At 35.3% G+C, this 19,869-nt stretch overlaps 1 protein-coding gene across 5 annotated transcripts in view; it reads left to right on the top strand.

Annotated features, from left to right (window-relative positions):
- The window catches only part of PHF14 (PHD finger protein 14), a 362,909-nt gene that overhangs the window by 50,163 nt on the left and 292,877 nt on the right, over positions 1-19,869 (top strand). For 4 of the 5 annotated variants that reach the window (XM_051786020.1, XM_051786018.1, XM_051786017.1 and 1 more), the window contains exons 14-16: positions 3,589-3,757; positions 19,139-19,189; positions 19,351-19,472. In XM_051786020.1, the coding sequence (XP_051641980.1) occupies positions 3,589-3,757; positions 19,139-19,189; positions 19,351-19,472 (342 nt within the window). The remainder of the gene's footprint in view (positions 1-3,588; positions 3,758-19,138; positions 19,190-19,350; positions 19,473-19,869) is intronic. The other variant, XM_051786021.1, reaches the window with a different exon arrangement.

The raw sequence follows: 19,869 nt of genomic DNA, 5'->3' as shown, positions 1-19,869 counted from the left end.
ACTTCTTGATGGAACAAACACTTCCAGTAATTTTAGCAGTAGGCACATTTTAGAAGTAGACATATTATTGCTTACTACTGATTTTCTCTGTGAGTCTAGATTAGGTAAATTCAGACTCAAAGCAAAACAAAACCTGTGTAGAAAAAGTTGAATCTTTGGCACAGTTTCTCCTGTTAATTTGTTTATGGTGCATGGCAATGCTTGATAATTTAGAGGTAGTTGAAGATTGTTGGAGGAGTTGTAAAGGTTGTAAAGACCTGGGGTGGCAGGTTCTCTGTTTGCTGCTTGTCCTTGAAGAGATGAAATTAAGTGAGCATGACTGTAGCATAACCAAAAAGAAGTCATAAGGCTGCTTTCTGTCAATATATTGGGATTAAACAGCCGAATATGAAAAAAGTTCTTTAAATTCAAGAACCATGTTGAAATAAACTATAATAGGAGATGAAAGGAGATTGTTTCCAAGTCAGAGGAGTGTGTATCTGTAATAGCTTTTCTGTGGTCCTGTGGGAGCCACCAACCAAACTGCTTTGTAGTTGAAACTTGTCCACTTTATAATAAGGTTGAGATGTTGTAGACTGTGATAGTAGAGGCTATTCCACTAAATCAAGAGGTTGACTGTAAGTTTATGTTTATAACTTTCCTTTTTCCCCCTTACCTTTGGTGTATTCATGAAGTTTTGTTCTGTGACTCACACAACAAGCACTTCCACCCCCGTCATACTGTGATTTTGCTTTTCTTTTCTAGACGTAGCTTTTCCTAATTTTGATTGCTGTGACACTTGCACCATCTGTTTCAGAGTAGGTGACGCCTGTTTCTTGTTCATAAAAATGGAATTTAGGAACTTGCATGGAGTACCTCATCTTTTGGTTGAGGTGTTTCTTGTCTTCCTCAGTAACTTCAAAGTTAAAATACTTCACTTATTTATATGTAAATAGGATACTAGTGTAACTACAGGACTTTACTGATCTGCATGGTTATTTTCTGTACAACTGTCTGAACATATGTAGATGAAAACCTGAGTAATTTCCTTTTAATAACACAGAGCTAAAGAACAGGAATTATTTAAGTCATATGTGCAGGGTGGTAGATCCAAGAGACTGTGTTCCCAACTCCAAATATTGTCGTATAACCATACTACTGGGTTTTTTGTCTTATAAAAACTTGATTTTTAATGCAACTCTTTAGTTGTGAAATGCTTATTTTTTATTTTATACATAGCACATATTTCCACCATAATAATTGGGAAAATATATGTTTTGTAAGAACTGCTCATCACAGTATTTTTGAATATTTTTATAGATACTGCTTACATCTGCATAAGCAGTTCATAGTAGATACTTTCAGTTGTGCTTTCTATTACATAAATTACTGACATGACTGATGCTGCAGCGGTATGGAGGGCTGTGCTCTCTGGTGCTTACCAAACAGAAAATCACCTTAAAGCTTTGAGTTGGGCAGCTTGAAGACAATGTGTCTTATAAAGGAAAAGAAATCAAAGTAACCTTTAGCTAAGCAGACCCAACATTTTGAGGGAATGTTGCTCTTCAAAGCTTCTCTCTCCTGTTACATCATTGGAGAGCTCCTCTCCATAAAATCTTAAAATAGTAGTAGTTTGGTCTGCGTGCCTTTTGTTTATTTACTTTACAAGCGCATGTGAATACATATTTGTGTGTGTATATCCACACAAATTTGTGTAAGCATATAACTGTAAAAAATAGCATTTTGTACCTTATATTTTTCTATTGGTTTTATATTGTAGTGTCCTGAAGAGGTCTAGAAGTGTTAACAAATACTGGGTGTGAACTGAGGCTTGTAAAGAGGAGGAAGAATAGAGTACTATACACTTGTATGCTGGCCCAAAACTGTTTGAAAAGTGTATAAATTGACTTCCTTGTGTTTTAGCTACTAATAAAGCCTCCATACTGTATGAGAGAGGGGAGAAATTGTTGTCTTTCTTGCAGTCTACCCTGTAGTATTTCTGCTTTTCTAGACCAGCAAGTATTATTAGCACTTGCATGTGTCCTATTTACTGCAGACTTAAATGCTTTTGAGATAAGAGTTGATGAATCTTCATAACATTACAATGTAGCCACAATTATCTACATTTTACATGTGGAAAAGTTGAAGGAGAACGGTCTTGAGTTAGTCAGGGTTACCCTGACATGTTACCCTGACATGTTACCCAGTCCAGGATTAGATCCCCTCTATTTTGACTTGGTAGCCACCAGTCTGTCTGGCAACCATAGTGACTCCTGTTGTCTTCAGATGTAGCCAGGAGATATCTGAGATTATACTGCTTGGATTAGTTTGAAAGAATTAGAAAACATGGAGAGTTGATTGAGTTGATTTTTGTTAACCCTTACTAAAGTTCACAGGAGAGGAACTATTGCTGTTGAACACGTAAATTTGAAGAAATCGACTCAGACACAACAGACGTATCTGACTTTGTGCTTTTGTTTATGCAGGATGGATATGCCTTCTTGTCACAAGTGTGTATTAACATTTAACTTTAGATAATTGAGTACATGGTTTTTGTTTGTCTCCTTCCAAAGCAAATTTGCTTCTTTTAGATAACTTTAACGTGCTTATCCCTGTTAAGGACACTCAATAGCAGAACATAATGTTGATATTTTGTTTGGTTGGTATATTATTAGAAAAACATGCTGTAATATGAGAACAGTGGTTCAAATGAATTGGGATTCATTCGAAAAGACTTACGGTTTTTTGAGTTTGAAGTGTAATGTGAGAAGTAATTACAAAATTGGCTCCTACCAGTGAGTATAATTTTTGAGTTTTCATTAACATATTTTTAGTGAACATCCGCATGTATGACTTTGCATAAGATGATTTTCTGCAAATAAGAACAAATCTTGATGAATTCCTATCTTGTTAATTCTGTTATAGAACTTGTTAATAGCATTACTTTAGCGTCTGTTAGTTTTTGAAGTTCTGATTGTGATTTTTTTCAATTCAGTGTTTAAAGTTTGTTAATTTATGTCTCTATCTTCTGTATCTTTAATTGTCTCTTAACTATTTTTTTGACTTTAAAAGCTGCTCCCTTAGAAAATACATATTAGAATTTATTTTCATAACAAACATGTCTTCTAAATCCCTGCCACTAAAGCATGCTGTCATCAGAATGAATTCAGCAGCATGTCATTGTAAAGATTAACAATGTGGTTTAGTGGAAGTGTCCCTACCCATGGCAGAGAGATGGGAACTAGATGATCTGTAACATCCCTTCCAATCCAAACCACTGTATAATTCTATGATTAAACTCTGGCAGCAGTTGCAGTAATGAATAGATTACAGATGTGGTAGAATGAAAATGGTGAAATAGGGTGCATCTTTCTTGAAGATTAATTCCTACTTTCAAAATCTTGGTTTTCAAAGTTAAATAGTGTCAGGAATATAAGAACATCTTACTTGTTTTTTGCTTGGTTGCTTAAAATGTACGTTTGAGGGACTTCTTGAGGTGTCCGTTTGATTTATTGACTTTTGAGTTTATCTTAAACCCAAACACTTCAATATATTTCTTTTTCTGCTTTTGTGACTACAGTCTTAAAAAGAAAATCTTGCACTTTGCAGGCAATGCTCAGAGTGTGACCAGGCAGGTAGCAGTGACATGGAGGCTGATATTGCCATGGAAACCTTACCAGATGGGACCAAAAGATCAAGGAGACAGATTAAGGAACCAGTGAAATTTGTTCCTCAGGATGTGCCAACAGAACCGAAGAAAATTCCAATCAGAAACACGGTAAATGATGGTGGAGTTGTTGTTATGAGGCTCATATTCGTAATAATAACATGGTTTCAGATGAGTTATGTTGTGGACATTCTGAATTGCAGGATTTCAGTTTGATTGATGTTCTGTTTTTGTTATATATTCCATTTCCTCTGTTTAATGCTTTATTAGTTGTGTTAAATATATAGTTTTGCTAAAGTAAAAAACTGGGAAATAACACTACTGAAGAGCTCTACAAGCTTAAGGAAAAATTCAGTTTGCACTTAAACTTAGCCTTTACAGCTCTTCTTTACTGTAGTGCTGAGGACACATACTAGGCTAGATTTTAATACATCAATTACTGTAATTATTAATTTCCTTATATACAGGCAATCTGCTGACTGACTGCACATTTTGTGTTATCACAAGACCCTCTTATTTCACTTTGCTTGGCTTCTTAGTCTTGCTAGTCATTGTATGTTTTCTTAAACTTTCATGGTGGATAGTTTTTTTGAGAAGAGAAGCAAAAGCTCTTGCTTTCTGTGCTGATGAAATATTTAGCATCTTTAATTTGAAAATAGGACTTTTTTATTAGTCGTTGTGCTCTTTTCCGTAAAATTTTGTTCTCCGACTTGTTTGTAAAACAAGGTTTCTCATGTGTCACATCACCTATAAAAAGTACATAAAAATATCAAAGGGCACTTAAGTCCAGTTTAGGGCATGAGTAGTGTTCCCATGACTCTTTGGACATCTTCCAATATATTTGGTTCATCTTTCAGTATATTTCTTATTATCAGGAATTGTTTAGACCCTCTCATGTTAGGGTTAGACAAACTTCAACTCTCATGCTGCACAACTTTATTTTCTTCACAGAACTTTACGGACTTCTTATGATTATACTAGGAGATACTATACTTAACTTCTGAGCATACACTGATAGGATTAAGCAAGTATTTTCCTGATCTAACCTTAAATGTTTGTTTTAATTTTGGGCCACAGATTTGATTTCCCTAATGGCTTCCTTTTTTTGGTCTATGACTAAGAAGAACTTTAACGATGACTACAGCCAAACTCATTAATTTAGTTTAAATTATTAGGATTGTGAGTAATCCAAAATTAAAGTTTGAGAAACTTTTTTTTTCTTTCTTCTTCTCATCAAGGGAAAGTACCCTTCTTCCTTATGTATAAGAACACATGGAATCTTAGAGCTACCTGGGTCAGTTGAACTGACTGTTGCCATGTTGTTCACCCAGAAAGAAGACTTATCTGGGTTCTTGCTTACTGAACCCTTTGCATCTCGTCTCCCCTTTTTCTTGTCTCTCTCTCTCCTCTCTTTTTATACCTAACGTAGTGGTATTAGGGTGTGAGGATTCATGATTCTGGGAGGACTAAAGAGAACCAAAGGTATTGCAGGAAAGACATTCATAGTAGTAATTAACAAAGGAGTGATAGAGTGATAGATAAGGCATTGTTCAGAAATCCTTTGGAAGACAAGATTGGTTTATTCTAAGGCCTGTGTAACAACTGCCAAGCTTCTGTGCTAATTGAGAGAAGTCTGATTGCTCTGAAGTGTTCCTCTCATGCTGTGACAGTGTTATGAGCAAGACAGGTGCTACACTGGTGATTTGGCACCTCATATGTTAACATAGTATATCTGCACATATTATGGTATGTAATGTAGAAATTAACTGACTTTGGGTGGACCAGTGTGTTGGCACTGTATGGGATTGCACTGCGGTAAAATTACTGCTACCGGTTTGAGAAAGATTTTGTTCCTCTACTTGCATTTTTAGTCTCAGTTCTCTCCAGTTCTCTACTTTTCTGCAACATACAGATTTGCAAGATAGCATCTTTGCTGCCCTGTTGGCAGGGCTACTCTGTCAAAGAGGAGCATCAAACACTGACCAGCCTGTTCCCCCCTCCAGCAATTGGCCCTCTTGAGGGTAACTCTCCCAGTTTATATACTGTTACAATGTTCTGTGGTGTGGAATATCCCTTTGGCCAGTTTGGGTCAGCTCTCCTGGCTACGCTCCTTCCCAGCTTTTTGTGCAGTTCTTCCCTAGCAGAGTATAAGACACTGAAAAGTCCTTGACTTGGCTATGCATAACTTAGCAACAGCCAAAACATCAGTGTGTTATCAGCATTGTTGAGGCCAGATTAACTCACCTGGTTAGAGTAGGGTGCTAAAAATGCTAAGGTCATGGGTTCAATCCCTGTTTGGGCCATTCACTGGACTTCATGATCCCTGTGGATCTCTTCCAATTCAGAATACTCATAGTAAATCCAAAAACCACAGTACTATACCAGCCACTAAGAAGCAAATGAACTCTGTCCCAGCCAAAACCAGGGCAGATGGCCAGAGACCCATGACAATTGAAGTACGCTACTGTTCACAGCTTCTGCATGACACTGGAGGCTGTTTCCTCCTGTAATTTGGAATTGTGAGAGAACTAAGACTGAAGCAGGTTATTCAGAGTCAGGACAGTGCTTCTCCCTTGTACGATTCTCTACATTAATTGTGTGCCAGTGCAGTATTTTATATCCTAGAGCTGTATAAGCTTTTTAAAAGAACCTTGTGAGTACTCTGTAGTATTTCCATCTATTAGTTTTCAAATATTTCAGAATATATTTATGTAGAATCATAGAATCACAGAATGTTCTGAGTTGAAAGAAACCCACAAGGATCATCAAAGTCCAACTCCTGACCCTGCACAGGACAACTCCAAGAGTCACACCATGTGCCTGAGCATTGTCCAGAAGTTTCTTGAACTCTCTCAGGCTTAGTGCTGTGACCACTTCTCTGGGGAGCCTGTTGCAGTGCCCACCCATCCTCTGGGTGAATAACCTTTTCCTAATATCCAACCTAAGCCTTCCCTGACACAACTTCAGGCCATTCCCTTGGGTTCTGTTACTGGTCACCAGAGAGAAGGGATCCGTGCCTGCCCGTTGCTTCCCTTCATGAGGAAGTTGTAGACTGCAATGAGGTCTCCCCTCAGCCTCCTCTTCTCCAGACTGAACAAGCCATTCCTTGAATGTCTTCCCCTCAAGGCCCTTCACCACCTTCATTGCCCTGCTTTGGATGCCCTTTGATAGCTTTAATAGCTTTATACCTTTATTATATTGTGGCATCCAAAACTGCACCCAGCACTCAAAGGGAGGTCTCTTCAGTGCAGAGCAGACTAGGACAATCACATCTCTCAAATAACTGTTGATGCTGTGCCTGATACACCCGAGGACATGGCTGGCCCTCCTGGCTACCAGGGCACTGCTGGCTCATGTTCAGCTTGCCATCAACCAGGATCCCCAGCATGGCACTGCTTTCCAGCCTCTTATTTCCCAGTCTGTCTGTACACCCAGGGTTGCCTCATCCAAGGTGCAGAATCAGGCACTTGCCCTTGTTAAACTTGATACAGTTGGTGATTGTGCAGCCCTCTCATTTGTCTAGGTCTCTCTGCAGGGCCTCTCTGCCTTCAAGGGAGTCAACTTTTTGACATTGGTTTGTTTGACATCAGCAAACTTACTTAGTATACCTTAGAGTCCTGGGTCCAAGTGTTTATGAAGATGTTGAAGAGAATTGGGCCTAAGATGGAGCCTTACAGAACCCCACTAGTTACCAGTTGCCAGTCTGGTAATTTTCTGTAATCTAAGGAAATTAAGTTTGACAAGACAGACTTTCCCCTCATGAAGCCATGCTGGCTATGAACGATGACCTTGTTGTCCTTCAAGTGTTTTTCAGTATCTCCCAGAACAACCTTCTTCATAATTTTACCGGTCATCAAAGCGAGAGTGACAGACCTGTAGTCGGGGTCATCCTTCTTGCTCTTCTTGAAAACTGGGACAATGTTAGCCAGCTTCCAGTCAGCTGGGACCTCTCCAGATTCCCAGAATCATTCAAATGCAATAGAGAGAGGCCTTATGACATCAGCCAGCTCTTTGAGTATTCTGTAATGAATCCCATCAGCTCAAGTAGACTTACAGGGATCCAGCTGGAGCAGCAGATCCCGCACAAGTTCAAGGTTGACTGGGAGTTGATGATTTTCACAGCTGAGGTCTTCCAGCACTGGGACCCCCTTAGCCTGTCATTGGTGTTGAAGAGAGGGGCAAAGAAAGCGTTAAACATCTCTGCCTTGTCTCTGTCCCTGTTTGTGAGGTGACCATCCTCATCCTGTAATGGGCTGATGTTATTTCTGCACTGTACAGCAGCTCTTTCAAAGAAATCGAAGGACAGAGAGAAGATCCAGCTGTTTGGACTGCATTGTTTTGGAGAGAGCAACTATCATATTGTACATTAAAAGTTTAACTCAAGTTTACAAGGATACCTTTCTGACTTTAAACTTCCTAAGAAAGACCATATATACAAGGGTAAATTTAAATACATCATAATTTTACTCTGAGCCAGGTTCTGTACAAATTACAAATGAATGTAAATGAACAAGACATTAGGTCTTTATACTTAGTTCTGTTGTATAATGACTGTATTTGTGGACAGAATTGAATTAATCATTTATGCTTTATATAATTAAAGCCCTATCTGGTGAACTTTTAGGTTTATGCATTTCAGTGCATAACTCCTTAAACTAGGTTTTTTTAAAATCTGTAATCTCTGTAATTCCAATTTCACACTTGTATAAGCGTCACAAATTTTTATCTCTGCTGCTAGTTAATTTCAGAGAAATTAAAAGCTGAAGATTAGCTAATAACTAATAGCAATCAATAGCTAATTGCATAAACCAGAGTTCTATAAACACTTTTTTCTTATAAATCTGAATATTTTTTTTAACACTGTCTTTTCAAAATTGTGCAATTTTTTTTTAGATTCTTTTTTATGAAGATTAAAAATGCACAATAATTGTTTCTTTAGAAAATACTTTAAAGAAATGCAAATAGTGTTTTGCAGCAGTAAGTTGAGAGGTTAATGCTTCTGCTCTGCTCAGCTATGTATATTCCGGTTTTCAGACTCTTTTTGAGGTGATCCATATTATAAAGAAATGAGCTTTTAATAAATGTCAACTTCATTTGATATCCTTGAATTAAAAAAGAATACACAGGTTATTTTTTTTATTGAACATGTCATTGCTAAAATAATTTTTGTTAGTCTGGTGTCATATTTTTGCAAAATAAGGATTATCCTGTCCTTCAAAAAAAAATTATCTTCAGTGTATTTCAGTGAATTTTTTTAAAATTTTATAAGCTGTGATTTGCCTACTGTATATGCTGTTGTCTGGAAGTGTAACAGTTTCTGTAAGAAATGTCATATACATACATGCACATCTAATGCAATTTTGTGCAGTTGGAGCTAGCTGTGTACTCTAAGAGGTGGTAAGGAATGCTTTTTCCTGTAATTTTACTGTATCCTTTAAAGTTAAGTAGTGTTTGTGTTGTTGAATATTCCATCTTTCAATAAATACTGTCAGATCTTGGTACTCTTAATGAGCATTTTAGAGGCTGTTTTTTGGTTTTGGTTTTTTTTTTTTTTTGGTTGGTTTGTCTGGGTTTTTTTTGTTTTTGTTTGTTTGTTGGGTTTTTTGGGGAGGGAGTTATTTAGGTTTTTTGTTTGGGTTTTTTTGTATGTTTTTCTTTTTTTTGTTTGTTTTTGGTTTTTTAGTGGAAATTTCATTTTTATTCGTTTTTGTTGAGAAGCAACTATCTACCCAGTGTTATAAAGATGAAATCCGTTTTGTGAAGGCATTTTGGAAACTTAATAGTTGAGGCCTGTAAATAAAGCCTTCTAAATATAGTTTTGTTATTTAAAACCTGAAAATCTTTTTTCTGTAAGTTGTATTGGATAAAATCCAGATGAACAGATAGTGATTTTTCTGTTTAACCATAAAAAGTCTGCATTTTAGGGAAAGAACTAGTAGCCAACAGTATTCTGTTCATTCTTCAGAACATGGAAGAACCTAAGGGACTGTAATCTAGATAAAAGAAGTTTAAAAAAGCCAACAAACAACCACAAACCCCCAAAACTAAACAAACCCCCACAAAATCCAGAAGAGAAACAAAAACCCCCAAATTTGACAAAGCACCTGCAAACTGTTCTTAGCATAGAGGCTTGTTCTGTGTACTGCTTTTGTTTTACAAATAAATACTTAATACAAATAAATATTTAGAACAGTTTAGTATTTCCTGCTGTTTTTTCAAGTAGGAAAAGATAGCAGAAGAGTGATTTTTTTGTTTTGTTTTGTTTCCAAGTATATTAAAGATAAAACAGGATTGTTATCTTGTATTTACCTGAAGCATTTCTACCAAAGTGGTTTCCAAACATCTGTCGTGTAGCTTAATTATGTGATGTCATAGATTCAAGTTTTGGATAAAATTTGCCTACAAGGGGAAAACAGAACATCAGTTCCAATTTTAGTGTAAGTGTCAGTGCTTCATGAAAACAGCAAATAATTTTAAACCAGTTATCCATACTTATCAGTCATAATTTTAATTAACATCACCAGTGATTGGTTAACTCATTTAAATATGACTTCTAAATAAGTACCTGGAAGACCTTTTAAAACAACTATTCATAGTGGTTTTGGCATAATGAAATTAAAAGATTAATTGCAGTCGACTGAACATTATTGCTCTAGAAAAAAATAATCAGGAGTCACTCAGCTTTCTGAAACTTAAGGTTTTCATTATAAAGGACATTGTAAAATACTTTGTTTTCTTCATCACTGAATATAAAAGCTCAACTGAGTCTATGACATGTCAATGCAAATGTAAAAACTAATTCATTTAGCTTGCCAAATACATGGAGATGTGATAGTATAGGACTTTTTTGGCTTCAGATCAAATATAAAAAGGACAGAAGTAAGATGCAACTTTTCCACAATGCTTGAAGTGAATTGAGTGTATCAGAGTTTTGTGGGTTTGGGTTTTTTTGGGTTTTTTGTTTGTTGGTTTTGGTTTTGGAGTGGGTTTGTTTGTTTTTATGTGGGTTTTTGTTTTGTTATGCTTTGGTTTTTTGCTGGGGTTTTGGTTTGGGTTTTTTTGGTTGGTTTCATTGGTTGTTTTGCTTTGCTTGGGTTTTGGAGATTGTTTTGGTTGGTTGGTTTGGTTTTTAAGAAAACAAGGAAAAAACCTACAGATAAAAGATCACTTGATTTTAATGTAGCAAAGGCATGAAGAGATGGAAGTATTTTCCAAATGGTATTCCAATGGTGTAAATATTAGTATGTCTGTAAGTAAAGGTAACTAGCATATCTGTCACTTCTGTAAATAAGTACAGTTAAGTTCAGTTTTTCAGAAAAGAATCACTTGTTTTAACAACACCCTGCAAACTGAGTTTTTCTGGCTTTTTTGTCCTCCTTCTGTTTCAGTTCTTCAGATGTGGATTTGGAGGAAATTAGTGTTAAAAAGGGTAGAAAGCAATCCTGCTAGTTCTCAAATTCTGTTTTATGTTTCTGAAATGGCAGTTTCAAATTAATTGCTAGATTCAGTGATAGTGTAGCTTGACAGCAGGAATGCTGCAACCGTTTTGCTTTTCTAGAAAATGAAAGTTCTCAGGAGAATGGAAACTAAAAATGTAGAGAAAATGTAATTCTGTGTAATTAGGCTTCATGGTTGACTTGTTTCTCCTTATAATCATATTTTGATTTACTGCTGTTTCTTCTTCTCTGACAATTCCCTTTTTATTACTGTCATCTTTCTGGAAAATTAAATAATTATTTCAGAGATAGATTTTGAATAGTAGTGATGTGTACCATTTAAGTTGTACATTTGATCTGCACTGAACGAGTGTGCCATCTGGTGTCTACATAGCTCTCCTTACCTTTACTTAAAGTAATTTCATACCTATGTGGTACCATCAATTGAACTTTTTTTCTGCCTTTTAACAAAGCAAAGGGAGTCAAAGGGATTTTTTTCTGCCACTGGCTGCATTGTAACTTTTACCTTTGCAGAGGAAGTTTGTAATACGGAACTCTTCGTAAGGAATGGGTGACATCGTGGGTTGAAAATTGCTGTCTTGGCACAATGGTCATGGTTTATGTGCAACGTAATAGAGAACACAGTATCTGTGCAGTTTCAACCTGTGTGTTTTTTTTGGAAATCTGTGGTTTGCTTTATGCATGCCATTGATAGTTACCATAGTGATTTTGTTAAGTCTGTTTTTTGGTATAGTAAAGGTTTTCCCAGTTCTGTTTTCTGAGGGTGTTCGGTTCTGCTTGTGTTTCATATCAGAGTTGTCCTCTGTTCTGTAGTAATAAATGACTCCTTGCCATGACCTCTTTGTTTGGAATGATTCTATAGCATTCTAATGTTTACTGATTTTTAGATTCTCCTTAACAGTATATGATAAAGGCTGTGTAAGTGAGAGAGCTGGGGTTCAAAAGTTTTTCATATGTGTGATATGTATCAATGAACTATAGTTTGATAAAAAGTAAAGCTGTGGAAGTATATCATTAATATTAGTGTGTTAGCTATAAGTTGACATAAGATAAAAATAAAAATGCCTGAAGAACTTAGATAGGAATCAGAATTAAAACATGGCTGTAATCTCATACTGGCCCTCTTCACTGTGTATTTCATGTAGCTACAGGTTTTTCAAGTAGTCATTGTAGCTGCAGGTCTGTCAGGGAAACAGAAATCAAATATGTGCTATTTCAGAGAAGAAATGTGAGATTTACAGATCCACAGAAATTGAAGCATCTAAAGTCCTTCACATTTTTCTCTCTTATAATTGCAACACAAAGCAACAGCTACAGACTTTTACAGAGGAAAGAAATAACCGTAGTACCAATAGTTTTGAGAGTCAAGCGTCTTTAGTAATTTCATCATTTTTTTATTGTGAACTCTGAGACTAGTTTTGAACTATTTATATGAAATTCTCGAATGAAAATGTGCGCTTTGCTAATGATGTCATGTGCCACCAAACTCCAGGAGCACTTGGAGTACTGACTATATTTCCTGTGCTCTTGTGAAGAAGAGTAATGCTTGCTTCACAATGCCACCCACCACTGTTAGCGGTATCAGAAACTCAGTGCCGAAAAGAAGAGCCCTATGTATATGACAGTATTGTTTCTGTGACATCCAAGAGGTATAGAAGCATGAGCATAATGAGGATCATCATCTTTCCTGTGTATTGGCACAAGCAGTGCGTGCTAACGTAGTGAAACCCCTGAATTTACACAGCTGGAATGGCATCACCAGGTGTGCCAGACCTCTTTGCTGCCTTTGTGTGCGTGTGCAAACAATTAAAATTATAACCAGTTAACATATTAAGCAAAGGAGAAACTGGGAGCAGTGCTTTCTATTGTGATGTTTGAAATAGTTGGCAGAATTAATACAGCTTTTGCAAATGACTGGGAATTGCTTATGTTCTCTTAAATATTGTTCTCTAACCCCTCCTAGGTTTCTATTTTCTTTCCCAAATAACTTTTGAAATTGCCGTGCAGATATCACCATTGATTTTTGGAAAAACAGTGGCTTAGCAAATCAAATCCAGAACCATGCTAGTTCACTTTATGTGGAGTGGACTTTAACCCTTGCCACAGACCACAGATGCTTTCAGTATTTCGTATTCTTTTCCATGTATTATTAATATTGTTAACTCCTCCATATCTTCTCATGTAGAAGAAGAAATGAAACAGGTGACAGAATAAATTTTTATCCTCCAGTATCACTTTAATAAAAACTCAAGAGGAGTACATACTTGTGACTCTTTGGAATCACCTCCCTGATTTTCTTCAGTTGACCAGTTCTGGATCAGTCATGTTGGTGGGTTTTTTCCAGCTGGCAAAGCAAAACTTCCCCAAAAGAAGATTCTGCCATTTATTACTGTCTTTGGATAAACTGGTTTAATGCATGTGTCTTCCAGAGACGTAACAATGGGGCCAGGGTGGCTTTGGGTAATTCAAAGTCTTATGGTCAATGCATTATCTAATCTTATGGATTTTACATGTTTCATGTTGTTGTACAGTTGTTACCAAATTGCTTATAAACAAAAATGTGAAAATTAAGCATTCACTTCTAGCTTTTCAAGTTCAGAATGGAGACACCCACTTCAGTTGGGTTCGAACCTGTTGTTGATCACATTTTCCCACAACATTTTTTCATTCCATTTTGGACAGTTCTTTTTTTGTAATTGTCTGATTTTTTTTTTTTTTTTAAAGTGTCTCGAGTTCTTTTCATGGTCACCCCATATCCCTCATACATTTGGTTTACATCATATTGTATTATTTATGACCTCATCATTTATTATTAATTTTTTCTGTCAGTATTATGTATTTCAGCCATTTATATCCTGATTCATTTAATTCCCTAAGCCAATACGCAATTTTCCACTCTGTAACAGCAGAATGCTGCACAGATGGATACTTTCGTGATACAAAACATGATTGTCTGAAGGAAATCAATTTTTTATTTATCTTTCCCTTGACTATGGAAGTGTATGCCCTAGTTGTCCTAATTTTTTTTCTTTTATTTTTTTTCAGAGGCTTTCTCTAACATTTTTAATTGTGCTTTATTACTTGCATTATATATTATAAAATAATATGTATTTTATGGAATATTTTAGTAACTGTCAACTTAGATCATTACAAACTAGATTAGACAGGAGCAAAACAATGTTGGGTTTTTTCCTACTTCTCTTTCTTTCCAGGTTTGATAGCTATTTGTATGTGATGCCCATCACGGTTTCTCTGTAGGTACTCTTGTAATGATTGTGTGAATTTTTAGAACGTTAGAGAGAAAGAGGAAGGATTTTTTTTTCCAAATAATAAATGCAAAGTCAGAAGTTAATGAAATAACTGAAATAAGTGAAATGGTGTATGTCTTACTGCTGTGAGATGGTTCTCCAACCTCCACAGATGGTAAGTTTTGAAGTAAAAGACAAAAAGGGACATTGTTAATCTTCAGGTTTCATTTACTCAGAGCATTACTCTCTTCAGAGTAAAGTCATTAAAATTGATGTGAAAGCTAAACCTTAGTAAGATATTCTTGGAGAAGATGGCTTGCTTTCACCTTGATGATTTCATTGAATCAAATGGCTTAGTCTCTTTACCCAAGGAACATAATCTTCTGGGGAATTTTAAAGAGTTTATCTAGAAGTTCATTTGATTATGTATCAGCGTGTGATTTTCCCCTCAAAATGTTAGGCTAAAGAAGACTCGTGAGAAGAATTTAATCTGTTTTATCTTTTATCATTTTCGTCATCAAAGTTTTTCTTTTGTTCTTGTTTAAAAATATTTCCATTTTATGCTTGCATCTTAATTTTAATTCGTTGACCTTTCTTTGTCTGCTCAGATTATCTTAGGATGTATTGCTAATGAAATAAGGTACTACTTTTCTCTTTCAGTTCAGTGTAAGGTATGTTCTTTGTGATGCAGCAGCTAGACTGCTTATTTAAAAAAAGAATAGCTTTTAACTTGATTTTCTAGCAAAAATAAGTTATGTAGTTGCCTACCATTATAGTAGCATTGCCTTTAGTAATCTATAGACCCATTATTACAAGATTTGTTTGAGAACTGTCTAGGCCTAAGGTAATTAAGTGCTGGAGTATTTTTTAGAGCAACTGGATAGGAAGGATGAGGCCCACGTAAGAAAGATGTTCTCACTTTATTTGGGGGACATAGAGAGAACTTTGGGATATGTTGGGAGGTGTGGTTTGGATGAGGTAGAGAAGGAGAGGTTAAGAAGTTATTGGAAAAGGGGAGGAATAGGAAAATTATGGTGTAGTATCAGGAGGTCAAATTTTATTAGTTTGGCTGGTTTTAGTATCAATTTTTTAATTTATTTGTATTATTTAACTGCCACAGTGAAAGGATACAAAATGAAAAATAGAATCTGCACTTTTATCATGGTTATGACCTTGGCATGTTTGTCTGAGAATCAGCCTATAGCTATAGGCATATAATTCTAAATCTTAAGTTGCCTGTGTAGTAACCAGAACATCAGTCCCTGCATGGTGATTCCATTGATGCTGTAGGCTCTAATGCTCAGTGGCTGAAATCGTACTGTGAATAGTGGGGAAGTGTCTGAGCACATAGCAGAGTTAGCTCTTACTTGAGTGCCCACTGAATGAATTCCAAAGCTGTGGATGAGAAACAACCAAAGACTTGCCAATCACCTGTCATTAAATGTCAATAATAGAAATATTTTTTGAAAACTTTTTAAAATATTTGAAATAATTTTGCACGGATACCTTTTATTTCTACATGTAGAAAATTATATTGGTACATATTTTGAACCATTTCCCATTTTTCAGTCCTTTTTTTTTTTTTTAATTCCTGTCCTAAGGTATTACCTTGTCACAGTTGTCATGTATGTGTCACATCTGTCTAATCCACACCAAGCTGTGTTTTGATCTGGTCTCAGTTGTCCATTCCAAATGAGAGATGTTTTACAGCGTATCTACCTTTTCCAGTGAAACAGAAAACCTGTTGGGATAGTACTGGCATTGATGGGGATTTTGTTTGGGTACTGATAACATGAGGTTTTGCTTTCCTGACTTACTGTTTGAACACTTTTGGAAATGCAGGGACAGATTTCACAAAACTGACTTGCTCTATTTTGTGGTACAGGGAAATCCTAAATTGAACGTGTCTCTGTAGTACTGAATTGCCAAGTGTTTTGATTAAAAATCACTTATTTGCATCTTTTACTGGATAAAAGTTATAAGTTTTGAATATGATCAACTTTATTACAGTTGTAGTATATATTATATAGTAATAAGGTTCCTTTAGCTTTTTTTTAATAAGAAATCTTAAATTTTAACTAGTTTATGGCAAATACATACAACTCTAGTATTTCATGTTTATTGTCTCTGATGTTTTGATTCTGAACCTGCTAATGACAGAAATTATTCAAAGCAATTTAAAATGCAAATACAGTGCTTGGAGGCAAACAGCAGTGAATAATACTGGACAAAGTAACCCAGGTTTATCTAATTCTTTTCTGTCAACTTGTAAGGTAACTTTAGTGAAAACATATGTAAAATTACAAATGTCAAATTACTGGCAGGCTGTTGTTGAAAATCACAGAATATTCAATTTTCAGTTGTGAATTTGATGTTATTTTCCATGGTGAATAGTGGCAATAGTATAATGATGTGAGAAGTGTTGCAAGTATGTTTAACTGTGGAGGTCAGTTTGGAAAAAAATAATGTAAAATTATGTTATTTTAAAAGCATATAAAGTATCCTACAAATATGTGTGCCAAAGGTGTTGATTTTAATGTTTGTTTTCTAGTGATTGTCAGACAAGCTCATGTATGTTTGAAGGTTTAGAAAGCTAATGGAAGCATAATGCAAGTGTAATTTAATGTGACATATACAATGTGTGTCATATACATCACACATTGTATAGCAGACAGGTGAAAACCAACATTTTCGTGACCAAGGTGACTAGATTATTTATAAATCTTGTATCTCAATTTTGCTGAAGTTTAAATATGATTCATCACTCCTTAAAATGGAGTTATTAACTTGTAATATTTTCCACTTATGGTAAAAAGTAATGTCATTGTTACCTAGATTTCCAAATTATATATAATTTTTCAAGATAGCACTACTCTGGTAGTACAAAGCATGCACTCTTGTCTCTTGCTGCTTAAACATGAAGAGTGAGGACCATCTCACTGCCTATTTTGGCATGCAGCCTTACAGCTACTTCTTTTTAATCTTTATACAGCTGCATTCAGCAGGGCCTACATGGCTTAAAATTGCCAAAGTTTGAAAGTGTTCTGGGGACTAATGCCAGAGGCTGAAAGTATAAAATTGGCAGTTAATGTACTGGTGTCTGATGAAATTTTTTTTGGTCTAGTTTTAATTTGCAGTGACTTTAGGTTGTGTAACATATAATTAACATGTAGCCAATGTTAAATTAATGCCTCTAATACGACACTGATGAATTCAGTTACCTGTAATAAATGGCTGCTTCCAAATTCAGACTCTTGTGTGTCTACTGTGTGGCTTGTGGAAGGTAGAACACTGCAATTATGACTATATTATTAATTGTACAGTAAATATTGATATGTATTAAATAGATAAGGTTTTGCAGTTTTTAATAAATCATCCTTAGTGAAATGGGAAAGAGAATCCTAATGGTAATTAAAGTATTTTAAAGAGTCACAAAATAGACTAGTATTTTCTATTCTGCTACATTCAGTGCTACTACAGTTAACTCCTGTCTAAAAACAGAAAAAACTTCCCAAACAGTATGTTATTAACATATACAGATCAAAATCTGCATAAGTAGAAAGATATAGATGTGTTGGAGTGGCAGGTTTATTTATAGTTTAAAATAGTGAACAGTCTTAATTTGAAGATAATATAAATCATCTTCACAGAGGATCCCAAAAGGAGAAACTTGATATTACTAACTTCTTTGGAATTGGATTTATAGCTGCTTGTGCATCTAAACTGCTGTGAGATGTTTTTTACTTTTTCTGAAATGCACACCAGCTGTTTCAAAAAAAGTTTTAAGAAATCATAAATTAGTCAGTGCTTTTCCTTATTGTATGATAAATTACTTCCTAAGTAATTTCCTCCCAGAAAAACAAACATTTTAAAGTTTATTTATTTATTTTATTAGTGTCAGTGTATGAGACATTTTGGGTTGCTTGAATAGTCTCTGATGTTTCTTATTTCTTCCACAGCCTTTTTAGTATTCTTTCCCTGTTAAACAAGAAAGAAAGAGTGTGACATTGTCAACTTGTGGCAGTTCTTTAACGCAGGAAATTATAATGCTTCTCTTTCAGAAATAATACATAGTGACTGAATCTCAACTCATGCAAGTTGTGTGTGTTAACTTAGAGCTTGTAAAACTTTGGTGCTTGCTGTTATAGTCCATGGAAACATCCTCCACACTGTTGGTATTTATATTTTTTTTGGCCAAGTGGAATACTGAAATAATATCTACTTTTTGTATCACCCATTCCACATACCGGTCATATATTAGTAAATGCTACAGCTGTATGAGCATTTGCCATATATCCATTATATTAAGCTGCAGTTTGAAAGCCTTAGTTCTTGTTACTCCTCAAAAACTGTAAGAGTTATTTTCTGTTTCTGTTCTGATACAGTTTTGTTTTTAATCTTATCACTTGGCTTACAAATAAAGCACTTTTCAGTGCTCAGGAATTTATTTTAATACACTGCTCATGTCAAATTTCAAATTATTAGGTTTGGAAGTTTATGGAGAGTCTGTAAGAGATTTGTAGTTCTGGTGGCAGCATAGTCTTTTTTAGAATAAGACTGAACATGCTCACGTGTTTATATTTACTTTTTACCTAGTTCTACAGATTTATATCCAGAATGTGAAGCTGGTGTTCTAATACTGGTTAATGTAGTTGTCTGGTAGTGGTTTTGTAGTTAATGCTTTAAGTTACTTCCTGCCGTATGTTTTTGTTATTGTTAGGAATAACAGATAAATAGCAAAAACATTCTGTTACCTAACATTGAATTTTAAATATATTCTCTTCTAGAGAACTAGAGGACGAAAACGAAGCTTTGTGCCTGAAGAAGAAAAACCTGAGGTTGGAATATAACGTTTTGTTTGTTTGTTTTTTTAACGGTTTCACAAAAAATTAAACTTTGGACTAAAGTGTTACTTTCAGTGCCATAATTGAAAATATTTGCTTTCCTTCTCTCCTTTCCCTGCCCCCCCATTCCTTTCTTTTGCCTTCTCCTATGGCAGGAACGGATTCCCAGAGAAAGAAGGCAACGTCAGTCTGTTCTGCAAAAGAAGCCCAAGTCAGAGGATTTAAGGACTGAGTGTGCTACCTGCAAAGGGACTGGAGACAATGAAAATCTAGTCAGGTAGGTTTGATGCTCTGACCTTATGAGGAGTTAAGGTTCCATTTTTATCACTTTGTCATCATGATTATAATGAAGAAAATCTACTTTTTAAGAACACGATCAATTTCCTCCTCTTATTTAGGGGAAGCATCAGAAAAACTGACTTGATTCACTTATTGACCTGGCAAAAACATTTACATTGTAAATAACCAAGATAATCTGTTTTTCTAACAGAGGAAAATTAATTTACTCTTGTCAGGGTGAATTGTCAGTGTTTTAGGGCAGGTCAGGAAGATAAACTAACCAGCATTTTAATGATATTAAAGCTACAGGTGCATCCTAAAAGTAATTAAATTAAAAAAATTAACAATTTTATGAACTGAACTGTGGATTATGAGAAATTTATGTTTTTAAAAAT

The sequence above is a fragment of the Manacus candei genome, unplaced genomic scaffold (assembly GCF_025592945.1).
Source record: "Manacus candei isolate 608988 ecotype Guabito, Panama unplaced genomic scaffold, ASM2559294v1 h1tg000021l, whole genome shotgun sequence".
Taxonomy (NCBI): Eukaryota; Metazoa; Chordata; class Aves; order Passeriformes; family Pipridae; genus Manacus; species Manacus candei.
The sequence above is the reverse complement of the archived record's forward strand: the minus strand, read 5'-3'. Positions and strand labels throughout refer to the sequence as shown.